This window comes from Leptonotus elevatus, chromosome 19 (assembly GCF_054856555.1).
Source record: "Leptonotus elevatus isolate MCC_2025b chromosome 19, RoL_Lele_1.0, whole genome shotgun sequence".
In the NCBI taxonomy this organism is placed as follows: domain Eukaryota; kingdom Metazoa; phylum Chordata; class Actinopteri; order Syngnathiformes; family Syngnathidae; genus Leptonotus; species Leptonotus elevatus.
In genome coordinates, this window is record NC_141257.1 from 12,634,028 (window position 1) to 12,653,914 (window position 19,887).

At 38.1% G+C, this 19,887-nt stretch overlaps 1 protein-coding gene across 1 annotated transcript in view; it reads left to right on the forward strand.

The window, feature by feature from the left end:
- Positions 1-19,887, forward strand: part of angpt1 (angiopoietin 1) — a 49,662-nt gene that overhangs the window by 17,746 nt on the left and 12,029 nt on the right. Inside the window, exons 2-7 of the mRNA XM_086063375.1 lie at positions 2,477-2,632; positions 2,952-3,073; positions 4,535-4,767; positions 11,571-11,686; positions 12,625-12,726; positions 16,619-16,785. Coding sequence (XP_085919501.1) covers positions 2,477-2,632; positions 2,952-3,073; positions 4,535-4,767; positions 11,571-11,686; positions 12,625-12,726; positions 16,619-16,785 — 896 coding nt within the window. The remainder of the gene's footprint in view (positions 1-2,476; positions 2,633-2,951; positions 3,074-4,534; positions 4,768-11,570; positions 11,687-12,624; positions 12,727-16,618; positions 16,786-19,887) is intronic.

A 19,887-nucleotide genomic window follows, 5' to 3' on the forward strand; every position in this document is an offset into this window, starting at 1 on the left:
CTCTTACTGAAAGACCCCAGGGTTACCCCTTTTAAAACCCGAATTTTTGCACATATAAACGCATTCGGAATACCTCGATTGAACGGCGCGTTGTTTTTCGCTGTGCGCATGCGCTCGATTCGCTTATTTTAATTCGCAAGGAATCTTGGTCTTTGTAGTAACGACTTGTACATGCAAGCCTCGCTTGAGTATATTGATTTCTTTCACATTATTTTGTGTCGCTACGGCAAAAACGCCACAGTTTGTGCTGCTGATTTGTAATCCACCGGAAATACTCAAGCCGGTGTAAACAAACATGACGCTCGCAGCAAAAAAAAACACACTTCTGGAGCGAGGACGAAGCCGAATACTTTATTTAGTGTGGTGAGTGACATAAATATAATGTATTTTATAGAACGTAGTAAGTTAAAAGCGCAATGATGTTATAACTATATTGTCCGCGCATTGCGGTCCGAATGGGATATTCCAATCAAACAAATGACATTTCAACGAGAGTATCTTGTTTCTCCTTTTTACCTAGCATTTATTACCTACACCGCTTCATTCGGTCACATTTCCCAAAAGACACATCATATCTGCTCAAGTTTCAGTCAGCCATCTGTGCTTTCACTACCTTTTCTCTCAAGGTGACTTAGATTGTCTAATGTCTCATGTGGTCCTCAGCAGATGGACAAACCTCCAGTGTAGAGCTGTAGTTTAAGAAAGGAGATTTAAAAACAACCTACACTATCCACAGAGTTCAGTGGTTTTACATTTCGCAATGGACTGAAATCCTTTTACAAAACAAAGTAATACTACATGATTCACTATAATGCAATGTAATCTAACCTTGCAAAAACTATAATTCCAAATTAGTTTCACTGTCTATTTTTCAGCAAAGACCCCAGTAGACTGATAGTTAATATCGGTGCAAGGTAAATAAATCAGTGAGTGTCCCACCACCGAAGAAAATACACTGTTTAACTTTTTCAAACTCTGCCAAGTGATGATATTACACCGACAAGCGAACACAACTGTCGAACTGCATGTTTTAGTTGGAAAGCAAATCTTTTCATTCCTATTACAACAATCTATTCATCACATCCATTTATTTTATGGAGTTTGGTATGGAACCTATCCCAGGTGATTCTATAAAAGAAAAAAGAAAATCCTAAGCCTCTCCACCAGGCAGTAATTTATTATTAATTTTATTTACTTCTTTTACTTATAAGTGTGAATGCTGTCAGCATTCACACTTATCTTGTTTCTAAACTTTATTATTATATCAGGTACTTTTTATTCTCCACACTTTTTTGCCATGCAAAAACTCCCGCATAATACATAGGATTTACACCGTGCAAATTTCAACTTGCTTCAAGAGTTCATGCCTCCCTTGGAAAATATCGTCTGATTCCACATTACTTACAGTTTTCGCACAATTGAATGTTAAATATCAACTTTTCCCCATTTATTTTCAATGGGACAGACGTTGACATTTTTGACCAGTAAACAGGAGGCGATGGTTCGAATCCCACCTTAGACAGATTGCCGCTTTCTTTTCATTCATTGTCATATGTATTTTCAACTACAATTAATAATTTGTCATTTACACATAATTTATCATTCAATTTAATTCATAAACATTCCGCTTGCAGATCTTAGCATTCAGCTTTCAGAATTCCCACACAATTTTTATAGAAATTGCACTTTGTCTAGGCTTCTTATGATATTTATACTTGTGATATTAATTAATTAATTCATTTGTGTTATTTTGTTTTACCTGTCTTTACTGCATTACTTATTTCTATTCCTTGTACAGCACTTTTTATGCAGAGATTTTAAAAGTGTTTTATAAAATAAGTGGAGCTCAGTTGAGATTAAAATATTTTTTACAAGAGAGACCTGGGCAAAATAAACATTTACAACAACAGACACAAAACATAAGAAAAAATATATTTTTTTTTAAACAAACAGAAAATTAACTGTGAAAATTTGCATAAACTCTCCCGGATCAATAAATGAGTCAAGTTTAAGAGCATATTGTAATAATTCATTTAATCTTAATGTAGCATAGTAACTAAAGCCGGATCTGCCAATAATGTTGCTGTGTATAGGTGGGAAGTCTAAAGTTAGATAGTTACTAGATTGGGTTGCTCAGTTGTTATTTTGGGGAGGAGTAGGTAATACAGAAGCCTGTTTAAAAGTGTCTGTAGATCAATAACATAAAGTGAATGTTTCTTATGGACTGTAGAAAGGGTCAACCAACATTTTTGATACAGTGTGCAGTGCTATCTGCAAAAACTGTAATGTAAAATGATAGACTGGTTGAAGAACTGAAGGGATAGAATGGCAACACATCATAAAGGATAGACCAGGAGGATTGTATAGATATATTATTTATAAAGGTAGATATTTCTTCTTTTGCCTAAAAAGCAACCAGTTTTCATGAGTCCCGCTCGATCTCATTCTTGATTCATTCTCTCTCCTCTATCATCAGATTGAGAATTACATCAAAGAAAGGATGAAAACAGAGATGGCTCAACTGCAACAGAGCGCTGTACACAACCACACGGCAGCCATGTTGGAAATGGGCACCAACCTACTCTCTCAAACTGCAGAACAAACACGGAAGCTGACTGATGTTGAGACACAGGTGATATTATGTTGATGTGTCCTATATGGCCATTAGGGTGAAAACAAGCCAGAAGATTAAGTGGCAAATCCAGGTCCAGAAAGTAAATCCCCTGCCACAATTTGGCTTTAGCCACTGGTGCTAGCAGCTAGCTAGCTAGCTCCCTAAAAGGTAAACGAGCACCATGGGAGCTAGCTAGGGAGATAGCTAGCTATCACCTGAGTGTAAAGCCAAACTGTGGCAGGGTTTTTACTTTCTGGACCTGGATTTGCCACCTCTGCAGAAAAATATAAAATTTGCATTAACAAAAAAAAAGTGTCCGTGTGCATGTGTGTCTCAGGTTTTGAATCAAACGTCGAGACTCGAGATCCAGCTACTGGAAAATTCTCTTTCCACTAACAAGCTGGAGAAGCAGTTAATGGTCCAGACCAATGAGATCAACAAGCTCCATGACAAGAACAGGTAAACAACAATTAACAGTTCAAGCAAACACATCGAGCGACATCAAAAGGAGGGGTTGTAAGTTAAATAAAAATGCTATCAAGCAGTTAGTTGACTATGTGGCACAGTAAGTCTGGTACAGTCGTTTAAACGTTTATTAGACTGCCAGCTAAATTGAGGCTCATGCCTTATACTTATTGACTAAAATGGCAAATTATATAGTGGCTGCATTCGCTTGCAATCCTGAACTTAAAACATTTGATTAATTTTGCACTTTTTGAAGAAGCCCGGTGAACCAGCTCAAATTTGGGCGGATCAGAGGGAATTCAGATTGAAATTTATGATTCCGGTTGTTGAAAGAAAGAAAGAAAGAAAGAAAGAAAGAAAGAAAGAAAGAAAGAAAGAATCAAGCGCTCACTGAAACTGAAAGAGTCTGAAATAAAGTGATTCCTGATACTGCATAGTCTCGTTTTTATGATTATGTAGTCTAAAAATGGTTGTTGTTGTTTTTTTAATTTTTCCTGATAGATTAATACTAAATTGCACGTTCACTGATTTAAGAAATTGTGCAGATGTAAAATTGATGTTTTATGTGATAATTGGATAGAGACAAACATTACTGAGTTAAAAGAGAATAAATGATCAATAATAATGATGATAAATAAATTTATGTTTCAATAATTTTGGGGATGCCAACAACCCCTTAATAGTCCTTTTTTCTGTTTAGTTTTTTTAAACTCGTGAGTCTGGAGTGAGTAGCAATTGTATGTACAATATATTGTTGCTGTTATGTGATGTCTGCATTCAGTTTCATCCCAAACATGTTATAATAAAAAAATAGAAAAAAATGGACATAAGTGTTTTTCACATAGCAGCGGCGATATGCTCATCTAATGTAGCATTACGTTCAAAACTTCACACCTGAAAAACTGCTCTGTAAGAGGCCAATACAAATTGCCACCATATGCTAAAATATCACAGGCATGAGAAAATGCAGTCGAAATTTTCTGATAAGTGATATGGCATGACTCCTTCTTGTGACTGCCTCAAAGTCAACCCATCCACATCTGGCTACATGAGCATTCATGTTTGCACCTGTTTTTGCATGTAAAAACTGTAAATATATATTGTTCTGTTCTAACAATGTATCTGAAAAATTTATTGAATTAAAAAAAATCCTGTCTGAAAACAGTGTTTATAGAAAAAGACATTGCTCATTTGGGATTATTTAAAATAACAAAACACATTATGTCTATGATTCTTTAAAGGGGGGGGGGGATTACTTTGAAAATACACCAGAGGCTTATTAAGATTCCCAATAAACTCATTTTTTATCCCTTGATTTGAGAATATCACGTACCAGGAATGAGGTTGAAATATACATATTGCACTGGGAATGATGTTCACGACAACCTTATTCTGAACCATCTATTCTCTTCATTTTGTAGTGTTTGGATTATTTTATTATTATTTTTTTTGTAGTCTGCTTGAGCAGAAGATGTTAGAGATGGAATTGAGGCACCATGAAGAATTGGAGACTCTAAAGCAGGAGAAAGGAAGTCTTCAGGTTCTTGTTGGGAAGCAGAGTGGCGTTATAAAAGAGTTTGAAGCCCAGCTGAGCCGGACCACGGGAAACAGCACTGCCTTGCAAAGGCAGCAGCAGGAAATGATGGACACCGTCCACAACCTGCTCAACCTTTGCTCCAAAGATGGAGGTAGGTTCGATGGCGGGTGACATTGTGAGTTTACCTTAGCTACTCACTCTTACCAGTTATATTTAACGATTTTCCAAATTGTCTTGGGACTAAAAAAAACATCATGTTGGTGACCCCTGCCCTAACCCAAAAAAGGCCAATTGGTACTCGTCAGACCACACGGGGTAAAGAAAACTGTTTGACTGACTAAATCTTGAACCAATGTACCATGAACTTGTTTTGAAATACTTTATTTCTCCAGGCAGATGCCCCAGGTTAAACATTACTGATTTTCCAATCGTCTTGAAATTATGATGACAATCATGACACCATTGTGTAAATCTTACCTCACTATAGGAACCATCGAGAATCAGTGCCTGTAAAAATCTGAAGCAATAAAAGCAGCGCGAAGCCAGCAATGTGTTTCTTGTTTTAACCTGGCTACTTCTGTTGAAGAGGCTTTCATAAACCATCACGATACAAGATTTGTAACAACTGGTTTTCAAGCTTTATTTATAAAACAGCTGTGCAAATTTATTGAAAGAAATGTCAAACTGAATGCCATTTACAAAGACAAAGGATCATTTTATTCCTCTGAGTCTGACTCACTTGTGATAAAATAAACTCACAGATTTTCCGTAAACCCAACATGACCTAAGACCAATTTTTATTTTGATCAAATGCAGTTTATTTTTTTTATCACAAACATACAATTTTAAATGGAAGATTTAACAAGAATGTATGCAGAGGTGGCAAATCCAGGTCCAGAAAGTAAAACCCTGCCACAGTTTGGCTTTAGCCCATGGTGCTAGCTAGCTAGCTAGCTCCGTAGCAGGCAAGCACCATGGGTGCTAGTAGCATTAGGGGGTAAAGCCAAGCTCCCAGCTTCCAAGCAGGTAAACGAGGATCAAGGGTGCTAGCTAGCTAGACAGCTCACTAGCAGGTAAACAAGCACCATGGGAGCTAGCTAGAGAGCTAGCTAACTAGCACCTGAGGCTAAAGCCAAACTGTAGCAGGGCTTTCTGGACCTGGATTTGCCACCTCTGAATGTATGCATCATTGCACTAGTTGATAGAAAAATCTTGATAGCACTCGCACAGAGATGGAAATATTTCAACAAAAGACATCACGTCGTCATGAGCGGATAGCTGCCGAACATGATTAATAAATGTTGCTTGCTTTTGTAATATTAATGGGCTGTGCAATATAAGGTCACGGGTGTACTGACCTCCTTGTAATCCATCCCTTTCGTCTGGATTTGTTTGTGTAACATTTAATTACCAAAGTCCTTGGAGACCATCTTGGCTTTCCTGCTGAATATGTATTATCTCAGCCTCTTCATGTAGGTCCAAATACAACACATGCGGAAATGGGTTTACTGGAACTGTCATGTTGAATGAAATTCTCCGTGAATAAATATTTGATAATTTTTACCTTGCTTGGCTTTCGCTACAAGGTCTTTTATCAAATATCACTTTATTGAATCTTGTGGTGATCAGTGGCAGTCTTATCTACGCTGCAGTATGGCGTGCAGTGTGGCTGCTAGTGTGTGGTGGGTCCTTCCCTCCGCTGTTGTGCGTTTCAGGGTTGAGGCGGGTGTGCAGGTTAGAGGTCATTCCTTTCCTAACCCCAGCCTGAAAGAGTCAAACTGTAATAGTTCCTGAGGGATGGCCCGTCCGAATGAGGTGACGGGTGTGTGGATGGAGCTCACTGATCATTTGGCACACTGGCCTTGTTTTTATAACGCATATAAAAAAAATAAAAAATAACGTTTTCTTTTTTTGTCATACTTTATTGTTTTGAAATTGCATTGAGTTAGAATTTTTTCCGACAGCACCATGATCGCCACAAAATAAAACACGAAAATGAGGGGAAAATATCCTCAAGCATATACACAGACCCTAAACAGTGGTGTCAAACGTCCGGCCCACGGGCCAGATTAGTCCCGCAAAGGGATTTAATCCAGCCTGCAGTCTAAAAAGAGAATTGTTGAACCAGTTAAAGATTACAAATTGAATTGTTGACCAATAAACAAAAATAACTGCAATTGCTAACACAATTGAATTAAATTGATCCAAAATGAATATATTAAATTTAATTAATTATGAGTTCATTAAATTTCATATATTTACTTTGGATTAATTTTGGATTCAATTAATTCAAGTGAATATTAAAATGTTAATTAATCAATCAATTAAATAATATAATAAAACCACATCCCTGCACAAACTACCGCAATCTCAAGAATGTATTTAAGTAGCTACTTTTTGTGCAAATCTTTATTTTTTGTGGTTAGAACAAGTATATACAAGGGGATTACGTTTGTAATCACAGTTTATAAACTGGGCAGTGGTTCCTATTAACTGCTGCATATTGACACTAAATTGCTGTAGAAATCAAAAGCAGTTTGGAGTTCTTTTCCTAATAATATGCTGACTCATGTCTGCTAGTCATTTCATTTTTCACAACACTGATCTTTTACAGACTTTTATTTATCTCCAAACACAGCATGTACAACTTTTCCATGTGTGCTTTCCAATATTGCAGTGAAAGCAGATATTTTTGATGTGGCTAGATGAAGCAATTTGTTTAAATTGTATTCATTACCCAAAGCTCATTAGGGTGCAATGAGCCGCAGACTGCCATTAAAAGTAATTGACCACAGCTTTGGAACACTCTTTTAAAGTTGCTGGCCACAAAATAAGAATTTGTTTAACAGTTTTCTGTTATCTTGTGGAATTAGTGTTATTCATCATTTGTATTTCTTCTTAACAGAAGGAATGAGGTTGATTTATTAAGAAAATAAATTGAAATGAAAATAGGATTGTGTGCAACTCCAATTTGCAAGAGTAAATATGAGATCTTTAAGATTAGTACTTAGGTGTGTGTATCCCTAATGGCCCGGCATAGCTAAATATTACATTAGGTATATTTTTATATTGCATTGACATTCCATTATTTCCAGTATTTTTTTATGCCAAAACTTTTGCATCCAGCGGTCAGAACGATGGCGATTTAACCACATAAAGTCCCACTGTATGTCAAATTAACTCCAAGTGGGTAGACAATGCATCAACAAATGCATTTGTGTTTTTGACCTAACAGTCTGAGTTGAGGGTGTTATCGTTACGTTCCATATTAATATACCACAAAATTTGCGACAGTTACATTATGTTTATTGGAACTTTGAATACTAATCCTTATGGTCTTTTCTAATATTTATGCTCGTGTATGTGTCTTTTGTGGGCAGAGGTGGCAAATCCAAGTCCAGAAAGTAAAAACCCTGCCACAGTTTAGTATGAGTACTTTAGCCCTAGGTGCTACTAGCTAGCTCCCATGGTGCTCGTTTACCTGCTAGAGAGCTAGCTAGCTAGGTAGCATCAAGGGTTAAAGCCAAACTGTGGCAGGCTTTTTACTTTCAGATGCTAGATAGCTAGCTCCCAGGATGCTTGTTTACCTGCTAGGCAGATAGCTAGCTCTCTAGCATCAGGGGCTAAAGCCAAACTGTGGGAGGCTTTTTACTTTCTGGACTTGGATTTGCTACCTCTGTGGGAGTTTACAGAATACCATGCAATAGTACTGACATAACTTTGTCGTGCTGTACATCCTTCAACCAAATATGTGCAAGAACTTAATTTGCTCATGTAGTGAATCAGGCTCAGCTTTACTTAAAGACTGATTACAGTCACATGGGAGCAGTGATGTCTATAGCAGTCCATTTAGCTCCAATTTTCACTCTCTTCAGTTCCAGGATTTGGGCTCATTTGGCACAAGTACTGATTTATGCAAACACCCAAGGCCTATTGGTCTTTTCACATGAACCCCCTGCTGAATATGAGTCCCCACTGAACCACTAAATATTTTACTGCAAACAAATATTGGGACATAAATAATATTTGGAGATCTGGGCAGCATGCGGTACAAGGGAACCAGTCTTGTAGCGGCACGTCCAGTCCCAGAGCGGTTTTCTTCCACTTTGGGAAATCTCAGTAGCTATTGTGAAATAATTGTCAACACTAATTTCAGGCCAAAAAAATCCTCCACCAACATTAACCTCCCAGGCTCCTTAAAAGTACCCCGCTGTCAGCCCGCTTGGGGTAAATTACCGTCTGACAGGGCTATCCTTTGTTGTATTACATTCTGGGGTGCAAAGGCCCGCAATGTCGACCTGTCACAGCAGGAGGGTCTTGTCACTGACACTTAATACTTTGTCAAAATGGCCAAATACTGTAGTGGACCCAAATAAACGACCTACTTCCATAGGAGGTGTCCTTTGCGCACGGGCGGATCAAAGCAAAAGCAAAGGATCACTGACTCATTTCACTTTCCAATGACATCTTCTTTGACTCCTCAATTATAACAATAAAAACAATGGGGTGAAAACTGACGTGAACCCATTAAGTGGGAGGAGAGAGGCACAGAAGAAAGAGGATGTTAAAAAAGAAAATCTGAAGGAATTTCCATCACTATAACAAGGCTTGGAAAGTAAATATAAACCACTTGTTATAACAGGAACTTGAAATTTATAGCTTGTAGTATTTTGTCCATAGCCTCATGCTTGGTTTCAAAATAGTGCGGCCATAATTATCTACAGATGGAAATGGATGCAGCTGGTCTGTCAAAGTTTGAAGCCCTCTCGGAGAGAGTGCGGAATCTGGACGGTGAACTCCGGTTCTTCTGCTAATAAGCTAGTTGACCTCAGATTTTATCTCGAAGTTACAAGATACTCGCAGCGAGACTTCGCTGTCCATCTTCTGCCTTCTGATTCTCCAATCATGAAAAACGAGATCTCAGGTAAACGTTACTCACTCAATTCTATATAGGAATACTGTAAAGGGGACTAATAAAATGAAGAATGGTAATAGGAAAAGTATACTTCAAATTTAACCCATCGCCTATCTACAATCTACCGAAAAGTGTTTTTATATGGAAAAATTGGCGGGGCACCAACCACATTATAGGTAGGATACATACTCTCTGATGTACTTTTTGTTTCTATTCCACTGTTCTCTTCCAACAATAATATCATAAATCAATCAAGCAACAAAAGTCAGTAATGGTTTATAACAAACTTGCAACTAAATCAAAACTCAATCTGTTACATGATGTGCGTAGATAATGGATTTATTCACATTTGATTGCTTTCTTGGACTCTTTTTTTTTTTTCCTGGTTACATAAACTGTTGCCCAGCCACTTGTTGCAAAGACCACAATGCCTCAAATCCAAATGAAACGCCAAATCAAATACACTCAATGAAAATAAAGGGTATAAAGTGAAGGAAACACATTTTAAGAGACGTATCGTGCTGGTGTGTGTGCAAATATTTGGCCACGTTGACGGAATGATTCTGATGATGACACCAAAAGCATTTTATAGAAATCACACATGTAACAAAAAAAAAACGGTTTGAACCAGAAAATGTTTTAATTTACAAAATGCGAGGCATCAAACCAAATCATTCCACTATGAAATATATGTAGGTGTGTATCAAATTGTCTTCATGGTTAAATAGTACTTTTATAGGACTGTCCCGTTCATTCAAATGAATTCAAAATGACAACAAAAAGTCATTGCATTAAGCCCTGTCGAACTAAGGTGCACCATATCGACTTGAATTGTAATCCCACCGAGTCGAACCAAATCAAATTGTTCCATGAATTGTTTCGCACCCCATGTCTCGAGAACCGTATTGAATCGTCTTTTGTAGAGCGATGCACACACCTAACACCCACCTTGTCCTGTTAATTTGCAAGGGGTTTACCTTGATACTTCTACTATAGTTAACTGAAAATTCAAATTTTGCCTTGGCGTGCACTTGATAGGGACTTAATAAATTGGGTTGCTTTTTAGCAAGTCAACCAGGAAACGTTTGACCAGCCTGAAGATGTAACTAAAACAGGATAACAAACCTCAGGTAACAAAAGTGCTGCAGATGATTGGATCTGCTCAGGAGGACCAGTAGCTCACGATGCTAGTAAACATGTGAGCGATCAAGGTACAGCAGGAAGAATAGCTTTGGTAGAAAGCTAGTTAACTGTGACTTCTGTAGGTTTTGAAGACCTAAACAGCTGCAAATCTAGCAGGGACCACATACTGTAAAGACTACAGCTCTTGATCCAAAGACTTCAATTTGACAAACTGACAGAGGTGGGCGCGTCAATTCATTTTGAGCGTCCGTCATTCAACAATCGTCAACAGTCAGGACACCCTTCCTTCATCATCAACCCGTCAATATTTCAAGCCGAACTGCATTGTAGTCTTCAATCCATCATTCGTCGATTGCTCAGCAAAATGAGCGTCCGTCAATGCATCCGTCATTCAAAGTGGGCATCCGTCAATGCTCCGTTATTCGTTAATCCGTCAGCAAAATGGGACGGCCGTCATTGATGGATTGCCAAAATCATTCTGTCATTGATGGATTGGGGGGACCGTCCGTCAATATTGACGGAATGCCCACCTCTGCAAACTGACCCAAACTTGTCTTTGTGGCAAGCAAATTGGGCCAAGATGCAGCGTGATGAGATGCTGGTTCGAAGCATACCTCTGGGCCAAGCTGTTGTGAAGTCTCTCTTTGGGGAACAAAAGGAACCGTATCATTTTATGAACGCCAACCAAAAATATCAGATGTTAACAAGGCTAAGACAGGTTTTTTCTGGCCATGAGCCGGTCTGCAAAAATATCTTTCAAGATATAGTACTGAACTTAAATTCCCTAATGTCTGAGTACGATATCTCCAATAAATAAACAAATCTTCTTGACAAGGCTGCAGCTCAGTCTTCTGTTGTGATTGCAGCACTGATCGTTTTTATTTTTGCACCCGCAGTCCCAAAAGTCCTGGATGAAGAAAAAAAGTTCCGCGATTGTGCCGACCTTTACCAAGCTGGCTTTCATAAGAACGGCGTCTACAACATCCAGATCAACTTGCAAGAGAACAAAAGGGTGAGACGATCCAAAATACTATCGTGAAATCAACACTTGGTGTGAACACTTCCAATGTTGGTTTAAAGTAAAGCACTTGGAAAGTCACTGAGCCACCGTGGGACATCTGCCACTGATGAGTGCCAATGATGAGTCCAAGCTGTGAATACTCTTAGCAGCTTTGAAAATGGAGGAATTTGGAGAGGGGTGAGGTGTGACGCCAAACGTGGGGTTGAACATGACGGGGACGCTGGGGTTGCGTGTGCGATATATTCTCACTGCTCACCAGCAACTGATTGATGAAGGTGATAAGTTGATAGATAAAGAGGTTTGAAGTAGGTGTGAGTGGATTGTATCCGTCAAGCACCAATGCTGGAATCATCTCGGCTGTTTCTGTGTGCATCCGCGAGATGGATGTGAGACAGTCTCCTGGAAATGATCGTGTCAGGGGTGCTTCCTTAATTAGACTCAGCCAGCGTTCATGTATGTTCAGCTGTGTGGGCTGGCTGATGTGAGACCTTCCCTACTCCACATTGGTGTCTCAAACTCAAAACAATGAGCAACCCCGCAGATAGACCCACATCCCTGCATTATCAGCTTACGCACACTGAGGTCCAAGGTTAAGGGCCATATTACACCCAGGTGTCTCCTGGTATGTGTCCATCCCGGACCTCCACTTTGATCTGGACCCTCTGATGAGGAACACGTCAAGGGAGTTGGTAAAGGATAAGAAGACGCTGATTAGTTTTGAGTGGGGCGTAGATACACCGAGTTCCCAAACATGACTCCAAATAACTGACCCGTCATTGTTCCTGAATGCCGCAGAGAACCACATCAAATATTTAATTCATTACATGTTCCAGTTATATAGCATTACATCTAATAAATTCCAAAAATGGCAGCCCACTGGGTGCTATCAATATTGCACTGTCAAAGTCTAGTCTTTTTTTGATTTATAGGTGTATTGCAACATGGAAACAGCCGGTGGTGGATGGACGATCATCCAGCGCAGAGAAGACGGCAGTGTGGATTTCCAGAGGACGTGGAAGGAATACAAAATGGTGAGACAAGACAAATACCTGCATCATCTATGAGTAATACACAAGAGATCGTATTGGTGGTCCTTTTGCACATTGTCAAACGACGTTATGATGACAACATCCTGTTGCAACCATACTTTAGCAATAAGGTTTTGACAAATATGAGCTTTTAAACATGTGGAAAAGGGTCCACTGATCCATTTGGAACACTTCAGCCAGATGTTATTCCTCCTCAACTTTAGCCTCTTTTTTGTATTAGAAACATTGTCTAGGGTGTCTTAGACCCGCCAAGATGTTATCCTTCCCCTTCTCAAACAGGAAATTATTGTGTGTAAATATGACAACAACTTTTTTTTCTGCCTCTGTTGTACTGAGCTTGGTTCTTGCAGAGAACGTCATATGTTTGTCATCACAGAAGTATCTATGCATATTTGGAATGGCAGCGTGTTGAGCTGAATTGCATTTATTATTGCTGGCAGTCAAACTGGTGACTTTACTGTATAAGTCAGGACTATGTACGCTTCGATGGCTGTCAGTTTATTATCAGATGGCCTATATGTTTATACTTTCCCTGATAAACTGCTTTCTGTCTTTAGTTTAATTTCCCCTTCAGTCCTTTGGATTGATGTATAATTTACTCGCCAGTATGAAAACAAGCTCAATGACATTTTGCGATGGTACAAGCAAGAGCAATACCATGCTAGATCATATTACTCAAACTGCTGTTCTAAAAAAAAAAAAAGCAACAAAAAATTAAATATTTTGTTAGGTAATGCTATTAACATCTGGGGTTGAGAAAAATTTCTTCCTGGTGATTTAGGTCATTTTAAGAGTGAAGACAGACAGCTTCTGTGTGCTTCTGTAAATTGTGGTTTTCAATGAAAAATATTGAATTCTGTAGAATAAAGCATTTCAATATGAGCTACGTTAAGTCAGCAAACAGTACAATTAGCCCAGACACTACTGAAACAATGTCATTTTTGTCCCCTATAATCGTTAATCTTGGATTGCCATTGCAACATAAAACAGAACCTCCAAGAGTGATCCATATTGAGACATTGAATGTTGGGTGACCAAATGTCGTGGTTTTGTCCCGCTTTTATGCAGCTCCCATCCCAGCGTCCCATTTGCTTTGTTCGTCCGGTCAGCTAGCCAATTTTCTGGGCCGTGGGTATGTCAATCACACAGTTGTCATAGCAATTCATATGCCTAATCTAACTACATCTAATCGCTAACAGGCTTGTTTTCGAACTAGAACTACTTCCTGCTTCCATGTCTAAGAATATTTGGAAATGCTGTCCTACAAGCCTAATACTGGTCAGACTCAGACCCGACGTAAGGTCATGGGTTTTTAGAGCGGCGTATTTGCAATGTTGCAATGAGGGACTAGCATGAGGTAAACGGCACAGCCAGCTTCCAATAGCTGCCGGGACATAGCAAAAAAGGTTGGATAATGGTGAGTGCTTGTTTAGCGCTGTTGAACTGTCAGCCAAGATAGCATTTAGCTTTAGCTAACGCAATAACACAATGACCGGTCGACAGATTATCTCGCATTTAAATTTGTTATACTAAATAGCTCCTGGTGGGAATTTATTGTACATTTGATTTACAGCAAAACTGTAGTATCCGGGTTTTTCATTTTTTAAATCTGATCACCTTAATTGAAAGATCTCTGATTTGTTTAAATATTTGAAGTTTAATGACGAATAACAAAACGGTTAGGCCTTTGTTAGTTTTCATGTAGTTAGATAACAATAACAAGAACCACTAATAAATATTATATAAATATATATATCACAAAACAGTATTGAAAGATGAGTTTAAGTTAGTTATATTGTTTGACTTTAAAGAAATTTCTGTTTGTTGCCTTAAAAAAGTTAAATGGAAAATTTGGGAGTAAAACATCATGTGTGACCTAAATGTGAGTCCTATGAGACTTGACATGGAAAGCTTAGAGCGCTGAACAGGTGCACAAAGCGTGCATTACATTACATGAGGGGTACCGTGAACCTTCGGTTGACATTCACAGTACATTGTGCAACGCAGCAGCAACGTTTTATCGCACTCTCCTTCAACAGTTTGGAGGTGACTGATGGTGTTTTATAGTGTTATTAGTTTTCACATTCTTGGTCTTCATAGGTTTGTGCATGGGTTTAATACACTCAAAGGATCGGTTATTCTTTCAGTCAAGGTGTTGTGGCCTGTAGTTGTCATTCTGTTTGTTGGCCCAGTTAAGAAGTTAAGTTGTGGTATCATTTTTGTATTCAATGTGATCCAAGGGCTATTATGAGCAGAGATGATCTATACAAGGCCTTAGCTTTTGTGTTTGTTTCTTTTAATGACCTTTACCAAAGTGTTTTTGACATAGTAAGACAGTTAATAGTAGGGTGCTGACAATTAGATTATGGTTCCTTTCCAATTAGATTTTAATGTGAATGAATATTGCCAAACACTATATACTAATAAGAAATTAAACTTAAAAAAAATATTAATTTATGCTAAGTTTTAAGTGATTATGGGTTTTGCATAACAATCAAGAACGTATTATTATATACAAATTCGGAGGGAAAAAAAAGCTTTTTAAATGTGAGTTTGGGTGGGCATATTATACACGGGTGCGTGTTATGCAAAAATGCAACACTTACATTTTCTCTCCAGTCTGGTATTGAAATGGCCTCTGATTCACAACAGAAGACCAAGCTGATATTCACTAAGGAGTGAAATATGTTGTATAGAAAGAAGAAGCTATAAAAAGGGGCCCGCTCACTTGCTCTTCCACCCACTCTGCAGGACATGCCTAAGCCCCCAAGAATGCGCCATATTTACTTTCCCTCCTTCCCATTCCTCATCACCACACACGCTAAGCACAAACACAGACTTTGCCTCCACCACAAGCATCATCAGCAACCCTTTCCAATTGGATCACTTTCGTCAAAGCCGTATTATGGATGTGTGGAACCGCCAATGTGGAGTAAACATTTTTGACATGTATGTTTGAATGCATTTGCATGTACGTCTGAACATATTGCAAATATGTTAGAACGCACTTGAATATAAGTTTAACGCTGCTGTATGTAACAAAGAATATCTTTACAACAGCCTTTTTAATTGACCATTTATGACTATGAAACATTGTCTCCTCTAATTAGTGGATTGACACCTTAGCTGTTCACAATGGGTACTCCTGCAAGTCTCAGGCCAAAGGGAGTGTTCAGTTTCATTTTTCAGCCACAGGTGGCAGTAGCGATTCTAAATTCAATTTTCTGCATTCAGCAGCTTTAAACGTATTTGGAAGTACTTTCAAACATACGTGCAAATACGTTTGAAAATACTTGTAAATGTAGCATTTGAAAAAGCATTTAAGCATACTTGTAAGCTAAATGCCAATAACTTAGCATTTGTTCAAATAATTCCAGAGTACTGACTTGCACGTGTGCAAGTTCTAAAAAAAAGAAGAAGCTACTTTTAGATTTTGGCCTGCTTTATACCAATACGTTCAAAACTTAAGGAAGTAAATATTTATTTGTCATTTCCATAAGGGCACGTGCATCAGGAATACCGCTCACTGCTCTTGTTTCCATGTTTACCTGCAATGCTGGGGATTGAGTTGTGCATCTTATAGTAAAAAAATATATATATATCTACTGTAAACCTCCTAGAGTTTATATACTTTGTCTCATTTAATTCCCTACATAGATGATTAGATGTTGAATTGAGACACTTGTCTTCTGGTTCAAATTATTTATTTTTTACATATATTTTCTTGTTTATAGTAGAAAAATGTACTGTACTGTGAGCACAAAAATAGCCATAGATAAATCCTGATGGCTCACGTTAAATAGCAATTGTTGTATTTAACCGTAAGCTTATCAAATGCGTTTTTCCACGACCAACAATATTTTTTTGATTTCAGGGTTTTGGAAGCACGTCTGCAGAGCACTGGTTGGGGAACGAATATGTTTACCAGTTGACCAGCCAAAGGCAGTACATTCTCCGCGTTGAACTGACAGACTGGGACGGACACCAAGCCTTCTCACTATATGATCGCTTTCAAATTGGCAGCGAGAAACAGAACTACAGGTAATGATCACATAACTACAAAGAAGACCCTGTGCTTTTGGGCAAGCATTTCACATGGACATCTCTCAAATCCAACATTTGTTCTGGAAGAATTTAACAATGGAGTGATACACTATGTGGCAAAATGGATGAGGCCTCCGAAAAAAACCTTCAACATTCCTGTATCCAAACACTTCTTAACATAACAAAAATATTTCATCGCATACTATCCAGATTATTGTGTTGTAAGAACCTGGCTATGGAAATTATACTTCTTTGGATGAAGAACAGGACTTTAAGTGCTTTAAACTGTAGATGTCTGTCTGACATCACAGGTACTCAGTTACATGGTGTTTTCTCAAACTGACCTGCCTTTAAACTTTGAGTGCTCAATTCAAGGAGATGATTCAAATAGATGCATACTCAGTTATGCAGTATGCTTCCCTCCCAAAACATTACAACAGTGAGGCAATTTACATTATTTTTGCCGTACGAATGGATTAAGAATGCACAAAATACCCGCATGTTGTTCTGTTCAGCTAGCTTAAACTAAGAATGCATCGGTTATGGATACTTGTGAAGGCACAAGCCGGTCCAATTTGCAAAGAGACTCATGTCCTCAGTAAGAACATTCTTACGTACGTTCTTAGAAAGACCGTACTTGGGTAGGTCACAAGACCGTAGCCTATGTTGTGTTCTTCATCTTTTAACCTGTGTATCAGAATTAAATGTAAATACCTGGAAATGTAAACTGAAATGTCTCATATTTATATTTTGAAAACCGAAATGTTTTAAGTCTTCATCAAAAATAAATAGACTGGCATCATTGTATAACCAAATGAGGCACGAAACAGATATTTAAAAACAAAGATGGAAATACTTTGATTGACAGAACAAGTGACCTTTCTCGGGACGGGAACATTTCCAATCAATTCAATTGTGTTGATCCTGTTATGCAATCCTGTGGAGAGGTCTTTTTGAACGTGAATTCAAGCCAACTAAAATGTATTTCTTTGTTGTCTGTATAAATGTCCTTTGACAGACATATTTGATGGTGTGGGGGTTGAGTACGTGTTTCTGTTTATTCTTAGGGGGGTTAGTGATAACAGACCACAAACCCGGGCAGATGCTTGGGATTCTCAAATATGGAAAATTGCTGCAAAAATCCAAACGTTCCGAGAAGTCCCTGGCCTCAACAAAAAAATCTGACATCTTCACTTCTCAGGTTTTCGCAGTGATGCTGGTTCTGTCAGACAACTAGTCTCCTTTGTTGTGAAAATTGGAAAATCATAGAGATTCTGTGACACATGAAGACCTTAAACTCAACTCTTTCATACTTTCTAGAGAGAAATATTGCTCTGTGTCTCTTAATAGCGTGGGGTAATTTGCCTTGTTGCCGTAGTTAATTTGGAGAAACGTATTGGGAGGACAGTTTGCCTTGACTTCAGTCTTGGGGGTTGACTCTTGGGGACAAAGATTATTAAGGAATATGAATCTCCTTTTGTTTTTCACTGTACTTGGTAATGACGACTTTTCTTACAACAAGGATCTTGTTGAAACTATGTCACTTCCTAACCATCATAAAACAAAATCTCTCACGTCCTGAAAAGGATCCCTGAGAACCTATAAATCAGCTTTGCTTAATTTTGCATTAATGTATTTGTCCCTTCTCAGACGAGTTCAGCCTCTTTGAGATGTCGCCTCATGCTCATTTCTATAAATATCTTTGTTCCTAAGAAAAACTTTTGGTAGGACATTTGCTCATTGCTTTTCTAAAACATTGGCCAACAGAAACCAGAAGGTGCTGCCACATTATGCGTACTGGGACCCCTGTGTGTTTGAATGTCATAACTCACTATTGTGCTTATTGCTACTGATTGAAGGGGATTGCAGTGTGTAATCCAGAGTTGAAAATTATTTTTGGTACTGTTTAGGTACGAACAGCTACGCTACATCGACAAGAGTCAGGTAATTGATACAGATTGATAAGGTCCTTATGAGGAACAGACAAATGTGAACAGTCCATGTTCTTCACAATACAGTGTTCCCTCACTTCTCCTTCGCACGTGATACGTTCCACGCCCAATAAATTCCACAGTGATTTTCCGCGAAGTACTACAATAACCGCTATTACTTTCTGTCACTTGTATGAGCTCTTCTTGCGTAGTTGCGTAGAAGAGCGGCCTCTTTAAGTTAAGTGCCTTCAATTAACTTGTTTTTGTACTTCTCCTGCAAGTGCACATGCACGCATTGGCCCTACTGTGTAGGTGCTAGCATATAACTGGGGTCTGTGCTAAAAATAGCTATGATGACCTGCTAATAAAAAATAATAGAATATATATATATATTAATAACGTATCATGGTACACATTTCTACGGAAGAGGATTAGAGCCAGTGAAGAGAATTAAAAAAAAAAAAAGTTGGCATGATTCTGACTTTATTCATATAGTTCTGACTTTAAAGTCAGAATTCTGAGATTAAAGTCAGCACAGAATAAAGTGAGAATTGTGAGAATAAAGTCAGAATTCTGACTCTAAAGTCAGAAGTATGAAAACAAAGTCAGAAACCTGCCAACTTTTTTTTTTCTCTTCACTGGCCCTAGTCCTCTTCCGTAAATTTCTTAATTTACACAATATTCTATATATATATATTTTTAAATGTAATGATTGAGTTGAATGAAAGGAAGCGCTTTTTTTATTTACTCAAATAATACAAAAAAGGACAAAAATAGCCGCATAAAAAACAATTTTTTTGGGGTACTCACTATTGCTATATATATATATATATCGTTGTAAGATTTTATCTGCTGAGAAGAACTTCTTAATAGGTGATGTTTTGCTTGTTGAACAGCCCAAACAGACCTTCCGTCAATATTGCCTACCACTAGTTACAACGCTGGACATATCTAATGGAATGTTACTTATTTTATAAAAAAAAAAGAAAAGAAAAAAAAAGGAATGTTACTTATTTGAAAGTTGTAAGAAAGAAAGATTTATTGCACTGCACTGTAGTTTGTGTTTCAAGCAAGTTTCGAAGTTTCATATGAACTTTGTGGAGGGTATGGTTTGGACTCGTCTTCCTAAGGATGCTCTATGACAGCAATAACCTCTGTTCATTGTAAT